This window comes from Camponotus floridanus, unplaced genomic scaffold (genome assembly GCF_003227725.1).
Source record: "Camponotus floridanus strain SB8 unplaced genomic scaffold, Cflo_v7.5 scaffold59, whole genome shotgun sequence".
Lineage (NCBI taxonomy): Eukaryota > Metazoa > Arthropoda > Insecta > Hymenoptera > Formicidae > Camponotus > Camponotus floridanus.
This window is the reverse complement of record NW_020229758.1, coordinates 367,983-385,871: the sequence shown is the minus strand read 5'-3', so window position 1 is coordinate 385,871 and position 17,889 is coordinate 367,983. Positions and strand designations below refer to the sequence as shown.

Here is a 17,889-nt window from a genome sequence, read left to right as displayed (position 1 = left end):
CGAAAACATCATAAAAAGATGCAGTAGTTAAAGTCGAACATGGTCAGCCATCAATTGTATCTGCTGACCTGCTTTTTATTATCGTACATATTAATTGTATTAATTTATAATCGTACATATTAATTGTATTAATTTATAATCTTTCAACAATATCTACTCGCTTGTATTCTCTCAATCTATAACATTTAATATTTAATACTAAAAAAACTTTTATGATCATTTTATTGGCTTCTCATAATTATTATTTAATAAAAGAATAATAAGAAATATTTTTTATATTTAAAAAATATGGAAAATAAAAATAAGAAATTCAAAAATATCTTTAAAGATGCACGACGATTTGAGACATCGCCCTTAGGTTTCCCGCCAGCTCAAAGTCCTCGAAACGAGAACCGCGATGCATCCCTGCTGCTTCAACACAGACGTAAAATGCGAGCGGAGGATCGATAAAAACTGCAATAAAGCGCGCAAGATACATCGCCGGCGATCTCATTATTTAATTACATACGGCCATCGCCGCCGCTTTCTTGGCGGATTAAACCGCGGTGAAAAACATGTCTTCTGAAAGGAGACGGACCTGCGCATCAGAGCGGAATGCATCAAGCGAGCGAGCGAGCGAGCGTCGGCCACGACGACCAAGTCGTTCTTTTGTCCTCGCCGAGAAGGAAAATAGACGCTCGGCCGACCGGGGCCGGGGACCAATCGGGAAGGGTCGCAACGCGGAAACGCGTGCGGGCGCAAGCGCCGCAAAAGCGTTTAGATGGCACGGCGGTCGTTTGTTCATCCACCCCGGATCGAGCCTTCTCTCTTCCTCCTTCTCCCAGTCGTCCACCCTCTCCCTTCCACCCCCTCACGATCTCGCTCTCTCTTTCCTTCTCTTTCTCTCTCTCTCTCTCCTTGTCGCTCCTCGAGCTTGCGTGCGCGGAAAGCACGTCGAAGCGGTGATTTTCGAAGCGGAGATCCGTCGACGGCGAACCCCCGGGTGAGTAAATCGTCCCGAACGACGACGATCAATCAGCTCCTCGATCGAGATAACATTCCCGACGTCGCGAGGGAAGGACTTCGATCGGTGCAAGCTCCAGCTCAAGCCAGCCGGCAAGCTCGCGCGCCGGCCAGCCAGCCAGCGAGAGTATCGATTCGAGCCGGCGCGCCGCTCCTCGGGCGAATCCGCCCACGACTCGTCGCATCTCGTAAGCCCGTCGCACGTTCACGAGCCGGGGGTTCCTCCGAGCGGATAGCTAAAGGATTCCCTCCGAGCGGTCGCGAGTCTGGCAACGCGAGGGCAGAAAGGCCGGCCATTACGCGACGGTGATTGCGTTACGTTCGATTAAATAATCGACGCTTGTGCTCCGCGCGCGATTCTTCCCCGCGATTCTTCTCCGAAATTCTTCCCAGGATTACGTGATCGACCTCCCGGTGGAGAGGCTTGCTGCGAATCCGGGTGTGTGTCGTCGCGATCGATCGATTCCCGGCGACGGTCGATCGAGGTAAGTGCTACCAATTCGTCGACGATGGTCCCGAAGTCATTGCGCGATGTGTCGTAATCGCATCGTGCATGTCGAATGTACGTCGAATGTACTCTTTCCGAGACCACCGCGTCCACCTACGTCGAAGAGAAGTTTCCGATCGCGTTCGTACGAGCAAAAAAGCTCTTAGGGTGACGATGGTCTCTCGATGGGACTCTTCGTGCAGTGACACCGCAAAGGCGCGATGCTTCGGAGTAATCGTCTCTGAGAAATGGCCGCCTTCGTGGAGCTATGACTATTATTAGAAGAGGCAGACTAGCCATGAACGCGGCTTGCAACGCATCGCGCGTAAATGAAGAGGTGCAATCTAATTGCACGATACCTATTTTCTAGACGCATCTCTCTCGGGAACACTCGTGCCTACGTCGGTTATTATTCAATTTCCTCTCTCTTCAGCTACGTATATCGTAATGTGCATTTCCGCTATAAACGATATAATCTAATGTGCGACTTGCAGTAAGGAACATTTTTAAAAATGAAAATTAAAAACGAAAAATACGTTCTAAGTTATAATTCTCTCTTAAAATGTTTCATAGAAGAATAATTTAATTAAACGATTAGCGTGTTGATTAATCGTCTAGTCTATTTTTGACTTATTAATATCGTTATCATATCGGTTATTATATCGATTTGTGATGCAATTTAATGTAATTTTTCAAAATTTATAACGATTCGATAAAAATGTATTTAATGAGAATAAAATTTAGATGCACCAGACAATTTATTTATAGAATACATAATGTTTTTTTTTCTTTATTTAAACTGAAAATTTTCTAGGCTTATAATAATTTGAATAATAATTTATAATCGCTTTCCGAATTTTCTGAAAAATAATTTATTAAATAATTATTTTTAATTATTCCCCTTTCATATTAAAATCTAAATTCCTTATTATGAGACGTGAATCTAATATTCATGCAGCTCTTAATGTCCGTCGCTCGAAACAGACAGGCAACTTTTAAAACACCCTGCGCACCGCACCCTGTACGTAGGCCGAGATTGCTAGGGCAGTATCATACACCCTTTATTGATCTAAAAGGCGGACTCGCGGGATGGATTACCTGGGCCGCGCGATACGATTCGATTTGACGAGTTCATTGGAAGGCGGCCGAGTTAGCCCTCTAATTAAACTCACTCGAATCGACATAATCGAGTGGCGAAAACATTCTTTCGCCTTTTTACGCGGCAATTCGCAATCGCCTCGGCGGGAAATAACCGCGCATACTCGATCCGATACCACTCATATTTATAGACGTACGTCGAGAGAGAGAGGGAGAGAGAGAGAGAGTTCACGAGCCCTGCGTGGGTCTCTCCTTGAAACGAATCAATACCCTTTGTGGCTTGCGAAAGGTCCTCTGTCCTCGCGTCAATATTTATTGCCTCTTTAATGTCCAATCAACGCGCTGTGCGCGAAGTTTCCCTCGTATTTTAATATAAATATAAAAGAAAATTGATATTACAATTATATAATTTGATAAAAGACATACTTTATAGTATTAAATATACATAGTCTCTTTGTGTAAAAAAATATATTTGTCTAGATATTATTAAAGATTATTCTGATACACATTTTCTATTCACGCATAGATATATCAATAGATATAGCAATAGATATTTTATTAATAAATTATATGCGGACTCAAGCGGTAATTCTCGTTTCCCGTGTGTTAATAAACATTTATGCTGAAATTGCATTTAATTTTTTTTATTAAACTTTTTGCTAAAATCTATATTTATGTAATTTACACGTCTTTTACATCGTACGTAGAGCTATAACATTATTGCGGTCTCATATTAATATTTAAATTACCATTGCGTACATATTCAAACAAGCAGCCGATAGAAAGCAGCTTATTTATAAAACAATATTTTTAGAATTGTCTATAGCCAAACTACACGTATAGAGGCTCAACACTAGCTTATAAGGGTCTCCCTTGAGTCTATAATGTACAACCGATTTAACAGCGGAGACTAGTTTATATACAGATATTGCGTCGTGTTCTACAACGAAAGGGAGAAGAACACGATATTAGATTAAAATCGATACACCATTTTTTTTCTGTCTACCGCTCGATCAATTTTGAATCGATCACCTCTGAATTTTCAACGATTTATTTTCGCAGGTAGCTAGAACCTCGACATCATGGGCAAGGAAAAGATCCATATAAACATCGTGGTGATCGGCCATGTGGACTCTGGCAAGTCGACGACGACCGGTCACCTGATCTACAAATGCGGCGGTATCGACAAGCGGACGATCGAGAAGTTCGAGAAGGAGGCGCAGGAGATGGGTAAGGGCTCCTTCAAGTACGCCTGGGTGCTGGACAAGCTTAAAGCGGAGCGCGAGCGCGGCATCACCATCGATATCGCCCTGTGGAAGTTCGAGACGGCCAAGTACTACGTCACCATCATCGACGCGCCCGGTCATCGCGATTTCATCAAGAACATGATCACCGGGACCAGCCAGGCGGACTGCGCGGTGCTGATCGTCGCCGCCGGTATCGGCGAGTTCGAGGCCGGGATCTCGAAGAACGGGCAGACTCGCGAACACGCGCTTCTCGCCTTCACGCTGGGCGTGAAGCAGCTGATAGTCGGCGTCAATAAGATGGACATGACCGACCCGCCGTACTCGGAGACCCGCTTCGAGGAGATCAAGAAGGAGGTGTCGTCGTACATCAAGAAGATCGGCTACAACACCGCCTCGGTCGCCTTCGTGCCCATCTCCGGCTGGCATGGCGACAATATGCTCGAACCGTCTCCGAAAACCCCCTGGTACAAGGGCTGGAAGGTGGAGCGCAAGGACGGCAACGCCGATGGCAAGACGCTCATCGAGGCGCTCGACGCCATCCTGCCGCCCTCCAGACCCACCGATAAGGCACTGCGATTGCCGCTTCAGGATGTTTACAAGATCGGTGGGATTGGAACCGTGCCTGTCGGCCGCGTAGAGACCGGTATCCTGAAACCAGGTGAGTATGGCGAATAAATTGGAAAAATAATCATTTTATTATATATAACTGTCCTCGGATATAACTGTCTCTGTCTTCAAAGATCAATGTGAAATCTTCAGCTAACTGATTTGCAATTTTAAGGTATGCTGGTGACCTTCGCGCCGGCGGCCCTCACTACTGAGGTGAAATCCGTCGAGATGCATCACGAGGCGCTGACGGAGGCCCTGCCAGGCGACAACGTCGGCTTCAACGTGAAGAACATCTCCGTGAAGGAGCTGAGGCGCGGCTACGTGGCCGGCGACTCCAAGAATCAGCCGCCGCGCGGAGCCGCCGACTTCACCGCCCAGGTCATCGTGCTGAACCATCCGGGACAGATCAGCAACGGTTACACACCGGTGCTCGACTGTCACACCGCCCATATCGCGTGCAAGTTCGCCGAGATTAAGGAGAAATGCGACCGTCGTACCGGCAAGACCACCGAGGAGAACCCGAAGAGCATCAAGAGCGGCGACGCGGCCATCGTGATGCTGCAGCCGACCAAGCCGATGTGCGTCGAGGCCTTCCAGGAGTTTCCACCCCTGGGCCGTTTCGCAGTCCGCGACATGCGTCAGACCGTAGCCGTGGGTGTTATTAAGGTAAACGAATTATCTTGCAAGGGAGAAATATGATAAGACTGGACCAAGTCTGCTTGTGAGATCGTAGGTACATCTTATGAATTATAAATTTATTCCACTCTTATAAAGTAATTGTTTTGATTTTGAATTAACAGATCGCAAAGATATCGTCATGACATTTTTTTACTTCATGCATAATAATCACTTCATCATTATAAAATATAAAAAAATCTCTATCTATATTCTATTAATTTTAAATTTGCGATTAATAACAATTCAAAAAGTACCTGTGAAAATAATCTGCTATGCATAAATTATCGTAATAAAAAATTTAATTTCGTGCAAAATTTAATTTTCTTTATAAATGAATTCTCTGTTGCTCTTAATCAATTTTATCGTTTTTTCCTATAGAAATTAATTTAGAGAAGAAAGCAATTTTATTTTTGACATATATTTAAAAAAAAAACGATAAAATTATAAAACGACAAATTTTAATAAAAATTAATTTGGAAAAAAAATATTACGGAATATCGATTGTTTCAAAATATTAATTATAATGATCGCACGAAATGAGAGAATATTGAACGATTCGTTTTCTCGCAGAGCGTCACATTCAAAGACACCCAAGGCAAGGTAACAAAGGCCGCGGAGAAAGCCCAGAAGAAAAAGTAACCATCAAGCTTCCTCGGAAGCTCGCAGTCCGCCGAATGGTGCCCCGTGTCAGCAGGCGTCCCCGCCGTCCCCGCGCAGCGGGGGCCCCCCGTCAGGACGCAGCACGCCACCGCGGTGGCTGCCCCTATGCTCGACTCATACTACTCGTCGACTAATACCAAAAGTCATAAGATGTTGTGCTTACCCCCGTTACATTACCCGGTAGTGTTAAACCCGCGCATCTATCCGAACCTGCACATTCAGTTCACCCACGCCCCGCGCACGCCTCACATATGCTAGGGGGACGCGTCGCCTCGCGTCTTACCGCGTTTATCATTAATTACTCGATATTGACGATATGTGTCCGATATTACCAGGTACTCAGTTCCCTTGGACTCTGTGTAGTTAGGTTTTTCAATTGACGATACAACATCCGGCAAACAACAACAAACGGGGTGTCGCCAAGACAGCCACGCCTGGGATCTTCTCGTCCTCGTTCAGCGGGAGGGAAGAGCGAGACAGCGGCTGCATCGCCCTTCTTCGTCCGTCGAATATCTCATCGATGTATCAACGAGACAATGTCGCTACGAATATTTCCGCCACGACGACGACGACGACGAGGAGGCGAGCACCGCTGGCTCGCGCGTCCCAGCAAGACTTCACTCGATCGATTCTTTTCGAAGGGTTCGTTAAGGCTGATTTGTTCCGAGACTTGGTTGCCTCGCTGTGCGCGCGATTAGTTTTATTATACTTATAAGATACTTAACTGTAGTTAGGGATCATTAGAGACTATATGCTCCCCCTTCATCGTCAACGAGTCGCCGGCTACCTCCCCTCTCTGAAGGCGAAGAATCACCTTCTTGGAGAGGATGAGACATCCGTCGCGAGTCGCCCATGTTAACCTCGGCGCTCTACCCTCCCGCTGACCATAGACGCGTTCTATGATATTGTTTTGACCCTTAGCCAGTATTATGTTGATGTAATAAAAAAATCTTTAATTGCATTTTTCAGTGGTCTCTTTATTTTCTTCCCGATTATATTGCGTATTTTCTCGTAATTTCGCAATAGATGGCAAATAATTGTTATTAATCCTAACTGGGCAATTTGAATTACGAAAAGTAAGATAGAGTAAAATAAGATTTTCTTTCTCTTTCATTCATCTAATTATGATTTCAACGCAAAAGAGGATCATGTATAAGTATGACATGAAAAAGATAATCGGCGCTAGAAGGGCACTCTTTTATATATGGTAAATATAATTTATTCCGCATAAATTCTTTGTTGAAGTTACAACTATAGACATGGTATATACAAATATATTTAATGCAAGTGATCTCTTACAAGAATTTTAGTGTAATGCAGGTCTTGGTCAGTCTTTAATTGCTGAGGCCCGTTTTTCTTTGGCGGGGCATCGAGCAGACTCAATCCTCTCGTAATCGAACATGACACAGGATTATTATTCGCAGAAAAAAAATAATGAAACACTTTTGCTTCGTATGTATACATACGGGAAATTACATATGTGGAATTCGTGAATCGATATATGTAGGCACTTTTACGCCAACTTACATCTCGGAAAATTGTCGGTTTACGGATCGATTCATCGGGATTTCGAAAATACTCTAGATAAATCAAGTTCTGTCAGATTGATAACATTCATCTATTTGTCATGCATTTGCTGTATTAACCTAACAGAAATTAATTTTTCCATGCGTTACATAAAGAATCAACTTGTTTCCGAATCCCAACTTGAAACACGACATGTGTCTCTCTCCACCGAATAGTCAATATACAAAGATTAAGATTCGATATCCGCAATTAGTACTGTAAAAAGTGGAAAGATAACATGATCAGAGAGGTAATAACCGAATAAAATAATTCAATATTAAAGAATTCCAAATCATTTTACGCTCTTTACATGATTATTTTTCCAAATCTTCTCGAAATATTATTCCATTTTGAACTTGTAACGCACGTAGAGCTTTGCTCAGGATGATCGAGATCATTTACAGTAGCAGAATAATGGCAATTAATTCAATTTAGTTCAATTCTAAACTTTTATATCACATAATTCTTACAGTACTTATCAACATTTATACTGATTCTTGATTAAGAGAACACAGCATACGCGAAAAGTTTGTCTACTGACAAAACGGAAAATAAGCGAGTCCGAGGAGGAGAAAAGATGGAGCGAAAAGAGGAAGGAGACGAAATATCCGATAAGGAAGAAGGAGAAGAAGGAAAACGGGTGTCTGAATTATACAGATTAACGACGAAGAAAGACACACCGAAGCCAAAACGACTTGTGGACTTCCTATTCTTAATACTCTACCTATATACAACTCTTAACATGCTCTCTGTCTCTCTCTCTCTCTCTCTCTCTCTCTCTCTCTTTCTCACTCTCATTCTTTCTCTCGCGCGCGCACTTTCTCTCATAAATGCTAAAACGACCCACAGCCTCGGTAAATGTTACAAACATCTTAGACTTCGGCGTCACGCAACGTACATCAAAGCGATCTATACACGATGCAAAATATTATAAACGAACTATAAAAATTAATCTCGATAATGTTAAGCGCATGCGACCCACGTGGCGTGAACGGAAAGTCTCTAAAATCAATCCGATGTGGAACGTGTTAATTGTTTCTACAAATATATTTTAAAACATGGCGTAATTAATATCAAAATTTATTAGTTTCCAAAGTTTAATATAACGAGATTTAACGAAATTATATCAATATAATAATATTATTAATAATTATAATATTAATAATTATAATAATATAATTATATAATTATATAATACTAAATTGAAACATTAATGAATTTTAACGTATATAGATCGCTCTATTCCGTTTATCGCGTTTTGCGACTAATAAAATAGAACAACTACGAGGGTTGCTCGTGATTCTCGCAAGCACTACGGACGGCCCCATGATCGCTCCTGATTTTACCGCGTTGTTTAATGATATTAATCAAGAACTCGTCCGCATTTTCATAATCGCTTTATAATAGTGCAGTGTAATCCGTCAAGGATCGATATCAGAAATCGAATAAACAACTGGGACTGTGTCCTTCGTCTACGATAGACACTAGCAATCAAACGATAAACTGTCTTATTTCATTCGCTTCTCCCTTATGTCTGATGTTGATGAACGGGGCTGTGGTGTTGCGACCACGAGGGCGGCGATAAGTGATTAAAGTTGACCGATATCGTAACTGGATGGAGAACAATGTCAGGCCCGGTGTCCGGGATGAAACTCAGGTAGGGCCTGATCATGGACGCCTCGACTGTCAACGGTACGTAGAAGGAGCCGGCGTCGTGTAGCGCGAAGATTGGTACCCCGTGCGACGACGAGGACGGCGGCTTGTCCAGACCGACACCGTTCGACACCGGCGACGAGCACGACTTGATCCTCTCGGCCGAGAACCTCTGCTTAATCGAGCTCTTGAACTTGTAATTGGTCGGTCGACAGGAGACGGCGCCGGTTCCGGGTGGCGTGCTGTGCGAATGGGTGCTGTGATTGCTGTCGTCGCTCACGATCGTCGGCGGCGGCACAATCACTGATCGTAACAGGGGACGCTCCGGGTCACCGAAGGAGCTCACGCCCGAACTCGAGCCGTGATCCGAGTGACCACCGTTGGGCTGGCACATCATCGCGATGCTCGCGTGAGCGTAGCCGCTGCCATTCATCGCGCCGTTCGTCGCCGGCAGCTCGGGATGCGGAAAGCTCACTCGATCATCTGGAGCAAGATATCAGGAAACGTATACAACTCTATCCATTACAGAGAAATGCTGAAAACTGAATGGAAATGAGATGCTTAGATTCAAACAACTCTTCATGATAATGACTAAATGTCTTTATCATAATACACAATAAAATTCCCCTTTTCAAACTGTGTTACAACTAAGAAAAATATATAGGCGATTGTCCAAGTGAAGAGTAGTCTTAATCAATGATGTCTTTAGAAAATTGAATACAGAAATGATACGTACTGGCAAAGATCTTGTCGCAGTGCTGTTGCAAGTGATTGTAAAGTTGTACGCAGAGAGTGTCTCTCGCGAAAAAGCCTTCGACCTCCTCGAGGAAATGCATGGTTTCGTTCAGGCACTCCTGAAATCCCAGCCTGTAGTGATCCGCCGCGGTAGACGCGGCGGTCGAATGGGACACGCTGTCCACGCTGTCCTCGGGATGCGTGTGCACTGGTGTCACGGACGAGTGCTTGGTGTCTAAAATAAAAAAAACATTGTCATTCAACGATCGCAGGATAATGGCACTGACGTGGAAGAGTGATAGAGGGCAACATTTACAATTCGCGGTCTATGAATATCAATATTTCTGCGATCTACATAATACTTGTAGATTGACTTGTAGAGTGACTAGAGTGCTCCAACTTGCGAAAATAGAACGCGTGTTGCGTAACATTTCCGTTTACCGAGATGATATTGCTCGGAAGAATTGCGGTTGAATCGATTACTCACCTTGTCGAAGGCCTTGAAGATGCTTCATGTGACGGATCGCCATCTCGATGATCTCTGTCTTTTCGACTCTGCCTCGACCCTTCTTTAAATATTCTGCCGGTATGAGTCTACTGAGATCAGCCAGACAATTGTTCATGCGATCTCTTCTACGCTTCTCAATGATCCTATGTGACATTGGATCTTGCTACAACACAGAAATAAACAGATTATTCAATTATTTGTCAAGCACAATAACATCTTAGAATCAACAATTGCTCTTCACGTATAATCTATATTCTATGACTAATATTTAAAAAATGAGCATTTAATATGTGATAAAGAAAATTCAAAATACACAAATTTTTCTGATTAAAAAAAATCATTGCCAGCTGTTTTTATATAATATTAAAATGTATTTAAAATCATAAAGAATCTATAAAATATTTAAATATAATATTTGAATAATTAAATATTTATATAGATTTAATAAATATATAAAATATATTTACATGTATATAAATACATAACAAATCTGCAAAATATTTAAAAAATGCGAAAATACTTGTGTCAAGGAATTTTGTTAAAAAATATTTACATAAACGTACACTTAACTTTTTACTTATTGTTAGATTGCAGTAATAATAATCGCGATATAAGTAATAGGAATTAATTGAGAGACATTTAAAGTATCCATCAAATACAGATAAATTTTTATGACATAATATCCTAAAGATTTATGACTTAATATCCTAAAGATATTATAATCGCGCGAAAACAAAATCAATGTAATCTCACGTTGAGCAATCACTCCGACGTTCCATACGCATTAAAACAACGTCGCCAAGAGGGATCACAATTACAATATCGCGCGCGGATTAAAGCACGATATCATTTTTAAAGGTCATGTCGTGATCCGTGGTTGGAGCGATTATCTGTACGTGTCACGCATCACGGTCTCGAGACACGTATGGCGCTTAATTAAATAATCACTTTTCGGCGAAATATCCGTTCATCGCGCGAATAAAAATCGCGAAAAGATAATGTTGAACGCTCAGGCACGAAGCGATATGAACGAAGAAAATCTCGCTAATCTCCCTTCGACGAAATTTTGCGAAAATTTTTTTTTCTAATTTTACTTTCGGAATCGAATTTTTTAAATAAATTAAAACAAACGCATATATTAAATTATATTTTTCAGCCCCAGTCGCAAAATTGAATTTTTCAAAACTCATTAAAAGTTCCAATTATCTCATCATTTTACTTGCTTGATGCTCAGCAAGATTTCCATATTTGTGTTGTACATTTCGAAAGCAATATAATCGAAATTTTTTGTCTTTAAATAGCTATCTATATCACGCCTCCCTCCCTCCCCTTTGACCCCAAGTTATACATAAAATCTTATATAACTATCTTGTATCTTAAAAATTGATTCGCCATCACTATTTCAAAACAACCAATATTATTATTAATCGTAATTTATTTCCCCGAGATAATCGTTACAAGAACACGCGATTACTTTTCGAAAACACATGAATGTTTACTAGATACATAAAACTTTGTAAGAGACTGGAATAATCCGGTTGCCCCGTAATTATGCGTTTAAAATAGCAAACGGACAAAAGCAGACGTCACAATGACAACTCGAGTTTCGCGTTAATTTACGAGCGCGTAGCATTCAAACAACGGTAACATAATCCTCATTCCTGGCGCGCGGCCAGCGCAACATTTTCCATGAAACTCTCATTCATGCTAAATTACGCAGGCAGTCGACGCGCACGTCGACAATAAGGGCAAAATGACGTAGAAGCGAGATAAATCGAGACGAAAGGACAATGATAATTTCAAAGATCTTCTATAATATAATCACAATTTCAATTATCTTGAAACAATCTTTATCTGGACAAAAATTTAATTTCAAAAAATGTTAAATAAAAATTTCATTAAAAAAATATTCCTTTATGATTTTGTAATTTAAAAATTTAACAGAGATAAGTGTTATTATTAAAAAAGATAACATTAATTAAAAGAAAAATTGTCTCCGAATTAAAAAAAAAAGTTTGAAGATTATATAATAAAAACTTTTGATTGTGTCTCAAAACAGTCTTAATATGAAAAATTTAATTATAGATATATTATTCTTTTTTTATGTCTTTGTATAATTTAAAAATTTGACACATAATTAAATATTATTATTAAGATTATTATTTAATATTATTATTATATTAAGATAAAATAAATTAAGGGGGAAAAACTAGATAAATTCCAAGATGTGTGAAAGAATGGATTTGACGTAATAACTTTTAGAAGAATTTTTAAAACATGTCACTATGAAACTTTAGCGCTTTCTTTATGTGCGAAATATCGATTTCGCTCTTTCGAACTGACGGAAATATATTCACCTCTTTATTCAAACAACGTCTTTTCCTCGGTGACGGCGAGTGCACCGATATATCAATGTGGCTGTTTGTCGGATAATACTGCATGTTCAGGATGTTATCCATACTGTGCGTGATCATCCTCGAATAACGAACACGGATGGAAAAGAGAAAGAGATCTCCTTATTGAGTCTACGTCGACAAAGTTTACGGAGCAAACAACGGTATCGATTATTCGCTCTTTAATTCCGAGCCGATTTCGTGCTGGATAGAAAGTTCACTTTCGTAGAGCGAGCTTTTCCCACGTGGACAAAACTTGCCTCCCAATTCTTATCTTTCTCGGTCGATTCGCACAAACAGTCTTCACACTATATTAAATTATTATTACCGGGCACTTTAAATTCGTAGCAGTCATTGCTTAATTCAGTTCAAACTGATTTCCAGATGACACGTGGCGTATATTCGCTTTCGTGTTTTAAACCTTATATTTTTGGTATATTATTAATATTACTATTATTATCGCGAAAATGTATTCAGTCAAGAATTTATTTAAATTTATATATATTAAATTTATATATATTTTTACTAATATATATTATTATACTAAAGAGACATCACGTATATATCTCTTACACAATGCTCCAAATTATTAGAAAAATTATTCAAAGTACGATGATGCAAACAATAACAAATTGTAAGACTCGGTGAACGATCGCTCGATCTCCACTTGACACTCGGAGATGCCTCCTGACCGAACGTATCGTGTGCTACGCGTGCTCGCGAATGGCAGGCACGTCGACGACTAGGATCGACGAGCCGCGACCCGCGTTTCTTCTGCGATCGGGAGGAAGGGAGACGTCGCGTCGTGCCCCGCCGATGCCGCGCCGAGTCGAATCGAGTCGACGGCGGGGCATCACGTGTCGGAAACACGATGCATTACGCCAAACACGTGAGGCAACACGCGTATCCGCCGCGCCACGCTGACATGAGCCGAGAGAGCTCCGACCGTCTTGCTACGACCGCGAACGATAGCCCCAATATATCTATCCTCATTGATCGCCTTCCGGTTCGACTCTCCTGGTTTTCCCTCAATTTTCGTATCTTTCCAGCCGAGTTACGTTTCTAAACATTCATGAATTATTTACGAACACGTATCGCGCGAAAATTCTAAGAAAGAGACTTTACATTCACTTAACACAGAACGTTATACGATAGACAATTCTGCGCGATAAGTATGTATATTTTGTAAAAATGTTTTTCTTAAAATAAATTTAATTAATTTATAAATTTACAAAGAATAATAAAATAAAATAAGTGTAAAACTTTTTCAAATAACAAAATTTCATTTAAAAATTAAATTTAAAAAATAAAATAAATTTAGAAAATATAATAAAATGAAATTCATTTTAATTAATTTCGATGAATCTTTTTAAATCTTTTTAAATTACACATTTTATTATTATTATGTAAAACCGGCTATAATTTCAATAAAGCATCTTATAGCGCGAAAAAATTTAATACTAACAAATATTATGCATAAATGCTGCTAATAAATGTATATACATATCATTTTATTTATGTTAATTATTTCCATAAATTATATCTCATTCAACGCTTTACATATTGCAAAAGATCAGACAGGCCAATTTTCTTATTAAAGCAAGAGATTATCAATTAATCAGTACAAAAAAGTTTACACACGTTTGATATGTAATTTTCAACGTGTCTTGCTGTATGAGTCGTAAACATATTAATTGAAATAATTAAATACCCATTTATATATTCATTCTGTGATTGCATATTTAATTATTAACTGTCAGTAATTTTGCTCAACACATATACTCGTATCACGGAGCATTTAATAAAAAGATTGTTGATTAATATTAATAATAAAATTACCACATGTGACGCGAGTAATTAAATATTAACTTGAAGACGAATAAATATTCAATTGGTACGTATATTATGTATTTCAATTTATCCAAAAGCATCAATAATGGATATCGATTTAGTTAAGATTGCTAAATAATTTCTCAAGAAATTATGTTAAATTTACTAAAAAAGGGACAATCTAATGCCTAGTAACCAAGGCCTCTCTTTCCTTATACACTAAATTAAAATCTGAGTAATCACCATTGATAAAAATCATGTAATATTAATTCCTGGATTTATCGATTCAGCTTGATAATATTAACTGCAATTTAATTGTCTGACTGACTATTAATATATCAATCATTCTAGCAAGGTATTTATTTACTGTAGATTCCAGACACATCGTAACAGCATCATTAACATTTATTAAAAACTCATAAACGAGAGCAATTTAATTGCAATGCTTTACGATCTGTTTATTACTTTATGTCCTTTATAAATCAATTCTTTAGCGTTTAATTTACAGAAAATTCGATAATTCTTGATGTGTTAAATAACTTTGCAATTCAAATTTTTTATTAAAATTTTTATTAAAAGAAACATCTCGGTTTTAATTTAAAAAATGCTATATGCGTAACATTCTAATTAAAATTGTATTGAACTGAAATTGACGCTATAAGAGCTTATAATAGGTCAATAAAGGATTTTCGTTTCTCCTTATTGAATATAAACAAAACGTCATTCCACAGCATGAGTTTGTTTTCGCCAAAACTGACGTAATTACATGCGTTTCTTCCGCGAAATAAACAAATTATTCTGTCCTTATCTCGCATGTAAAAACGCATAAAACAACGTTGTTCAGCTATCTTCTGACTAATCTTTGCCTGAGTTATCGATATTTCAAAGTCTGATTTAATATACGAATAAGTGTCGAGACAAAAACACATACATAACATTGATTTTAATTGATGAAGAGTGTGTGATTTAAATGTAAAATTATTGCAATATATACGTAAAATTATTGCGTCTCTAAAGCTAACTGCTTCAATATTGCAAATGCTAATCTCATTTGCTCTTTATCTGTGCGTATATTTGTATGTGTTTTACAATATCTTGTACAATATCTTGTTACAATATCATGTGTTTTATTAATATCTAGATAATAATAGGTAAAGTCAGTAAATTTAACCGTGTAAAATATACATATATAAATATATGTATAAAACATTTTGATTGCAAGTAACTAAAAAATACAATTATTTACGTAAACTATATTTATGACTTTTACAAAAAACAATTACAGACAATTACAATTCAAATTGAATTAATTGCCTCGGAGATTAATAAATCATCATTCACGTAAAGTATAATCCAATAAATTACGATCTAATGATATGTTGAATTATCGAACTCTCGACAGATTAAAAGTCACGCAAATACACGCGAGGCAGAGATAAAATCCAAGTGTGGATAGGACAGAGAAATGATTTCGAAGTGCACATTGACCGGGACGATTGCCTCAGAGCGCAACAGAACGAAGAAGAAATCCGATGACGACAACAACGATAGGGAAAAAAGCGAGAACCGCTTTAACGGGGTCGAGTTATCGGCATGCCGGATATAACCGGTACGAGAGGTGATCTCCCGACGTATACCCGACATGAAAGCTTGCATTATGTGTGACCGGGAGTTTATCGGCGAATGTGTTAACCGCGGTGGTCCACGGAGTGTTTTTCAAAGGATAACTGGGCATCACCGGATTCTAGCATCTCGGCGACTGGACAAATGACGACAACAAGCTAAGCCTCTTATCATCGCCTGCGCAATACGCGAATCCACTTTTCTTTGAATTGGATCGCCGATGCAAGTTCTCGCGATTTAAATCACGCTGAAAACTGTCGGATCATCGACATGAATCTCCGAGTGTATTGCGTATGTAAAAAAATATCTACGATTGAAAGGAGCTAAATTTTGGAAGAATTAAATTATGTGTACGAAAAAAGAAATTTCTTATCTACAAATTTTGCGAAAAATATACACTTTATTTATACATAAGTACAGAGGAACATTTCAATTTTCCCCATTTTCCCTATTTATATATGTATATGTCTCTTTGAAATATATAAATTATTGAAAATCCAATGAGCATATGTATTATATATTATGTTTATGTATTAGCGTTAAATAAGACGATATCGGAGCACGCGCACACGCGCACGTGCACGAGTACATGTACGAGTGCGGTGTATCGTGGAGCGACGAGGAAAATCCAGCTCGCTTATGCAAATCGGCACATGGCGCTGCGTCTATATTTAGGTGCGAAAATAAATCACTCGATCACGCGCGACGTGTAGCTTCGAGTTGGAGATCGACACGATAGCGTGGAATTTGCGGGAAAAAATGTAAGAATTTCCCGACACACGTGATGTAGAGTGTTATCGACATCTCGCCATTTATTCGATTCCGCCGCAAAAAATTTGCTTCCTTTATCGTTCCTTTATCGAAGTCGTCAGATGGAAACGCAACGCGTATATTATTTACCGTCTTGTCCTACATCGTCGGGAATTCCTGCTCAAGTTGATCGGCGATCGCGACGACCTTGCGATCGCAAACAACCGACATCGAGTGGTATTTCCATAAATTCAGATTCGTTTTCGCGAGCAAAATCTGATGTCGAAATGGCTTGGGCGACCGAGTGTCCCCGAGGAACCTTGAACAGCAGCAACGTGCGCTTCCCTCGAGAACGCGTGACAGAACAATCGAGGAATAACTTTGTGTTAAAAATTATTTCAATAAGCACGTTGTTTCGCGAAACGTGGACAATTATGATCGGGATTAATTATGATCATATCTGACGCATTTGTCAGATTACGTTTTCAATTTGACACTTGCTTCCGGTAATACTGATGTATTAGCGAGTATTTTACTTGCATAAAGCGCATAATTTATGCAAAATTAATATCTTAATTTTATCTACAATCGTGCTAATTTTTTCGACTTATTTTTCGCTTAAAAAATTAATAATAATTTCATATTATATTTATATCGATGATTACTATCTGACGCGAAAATTGCGAAAATATCAGTTTTCGATCGGTCAATATTTACTTTTTCCACGATTGATTAACAACTCAAATTATTCACTTGTTTGATGCGATGGAAAGAAAATTTTCCTTTCATATGTAATAAACAAGCGAGTGAAAAAAAACCATGTCTCATAGAATTTAAGCTTGTTCGCAGGCTGACGTCGCCGTCTGGTTAACGCAAAATCACCCAAGACACTAGCGAGAAGGAACACGTGATCGCGGATGAAGCACACGCGTCGGCGGATAAACACGTCTGTTTTCACAAAACCGGTGACGCATTCGGAAACATACTATTTTCGTCGCGGTGTCGCGTGTCCGAGTCGAAGTATCGCGTTCCTGTGCGAATAAATGCACG

At 39.3% G+C, this 17,889-nt stretch overlaps 2 protein-coding genes across 5 annotated transcripts in view; one reads left to right on the top strand and one right to left on the bottom strand.

Moving 5' to 3' along the window:
• The first annotated feature begins 787 nt into the window (after nucleotides 1-787).
• Nucleotides 788-6,742, top strand: LOC105251940 (elongation factor 1-alpha). 3 transcript variants are annotated; one of them, XM_011259066.3, is made up of 4 exons: nucleotides 788-982; nucleotides 3,650-4,492; nucleotides 4,616-5,109; nucleotides 5,692-6,742. In XM_011259066.3, exons 2-4 carry the CDS (start codon nucleotides 3,670-3,672, stop codon nucleotides 5,758-5,760), a joined length of 1,386 nt encoding a protein of 461 aa, XP_011257368.1. In that variant the 5' UTR covers nucleotides 788-982; nucleotides 3,650-3,669; the 3' UTR covers nucleotides 5,761-6,742. The 3 variants fall into 3 exon arrangements, with proteins under 3 accessions (XP_011257368.1, XP_011257369.1, XP_011257367.1); XM_011259067.3 differs by lacking the exon at nucleotides 788-982 and adding an exon at nucleotides 1,001-1,190; XM_011259065.2 differs by lacking the exon at nucleotides 788-982 and adding an exon at nucleotides 1,197-1,487.
• Nucleotides 6,743-7,041: 299 nt separating this feature from the next.
• Nucleotides 7,042-17,889, bottom strand: part of LOC105251939 (hairy/enhancer-of-split related with YRPW motif protein 2) — a 38,236-nt gene continuing 27,388 nt past the window's right edge. The window contains exons 1-4 of one of the 2 annotated variants that reach the window (XM_011259064.3): nucleotides 12,601-13,109; nucleotides 10,223-10,406; nucleotides 9,737-9,970; nucleotides 7,042-9,483 (exon numbers count right to left, since the gene is read on the bottom strand). In XM_011259064.3, coding sequence (XP_011257366.1) covers nucleotides 8,876-9,483; nucleotides 9,737-9,970; nucleotides 10,223-10,406; nucleotides 12,601-12,717 — 1,143 coding nt within the window. In that variant the 5' untranslated portion in view covers nucleotides 12,718-13,109 and the 3' untranslated portion in view covers nucleotides 7,042-8,875. Of the gene's footprint in view, nucleotides 9,484-9,736; nucleotides 9,971-10,222; nucleotides 10,407-12,600; nucleotides 13,110-17,889 lie in introns of those variants that run through there. The other variant, XM_011259063.3, reaches the window with a different exon arrangement.

Coding starts and splice junctions, on each gene's coding strand:
- LOC105251940 (XM_011259066.3), top strand. CDS start 3,670: ATGGGCAAGGAAAAGATCCATATAAACATCGTGGTGATCGGCCATGTG. Junction 4,493..4,615: donor GACCGGTATCCTGAAACCAG/GTGAGTATGGCG, acceptor TGCAATTTTAAG/GTATGCTGGTGACCTTCGCG. Junction 5,110..5,691: donor TAGCCGTGGGTGTTATTAAG/GTAAACGAATTA, acceptor GTTTTCTCGCAG/AGCGTCACATTCAAAGACAC.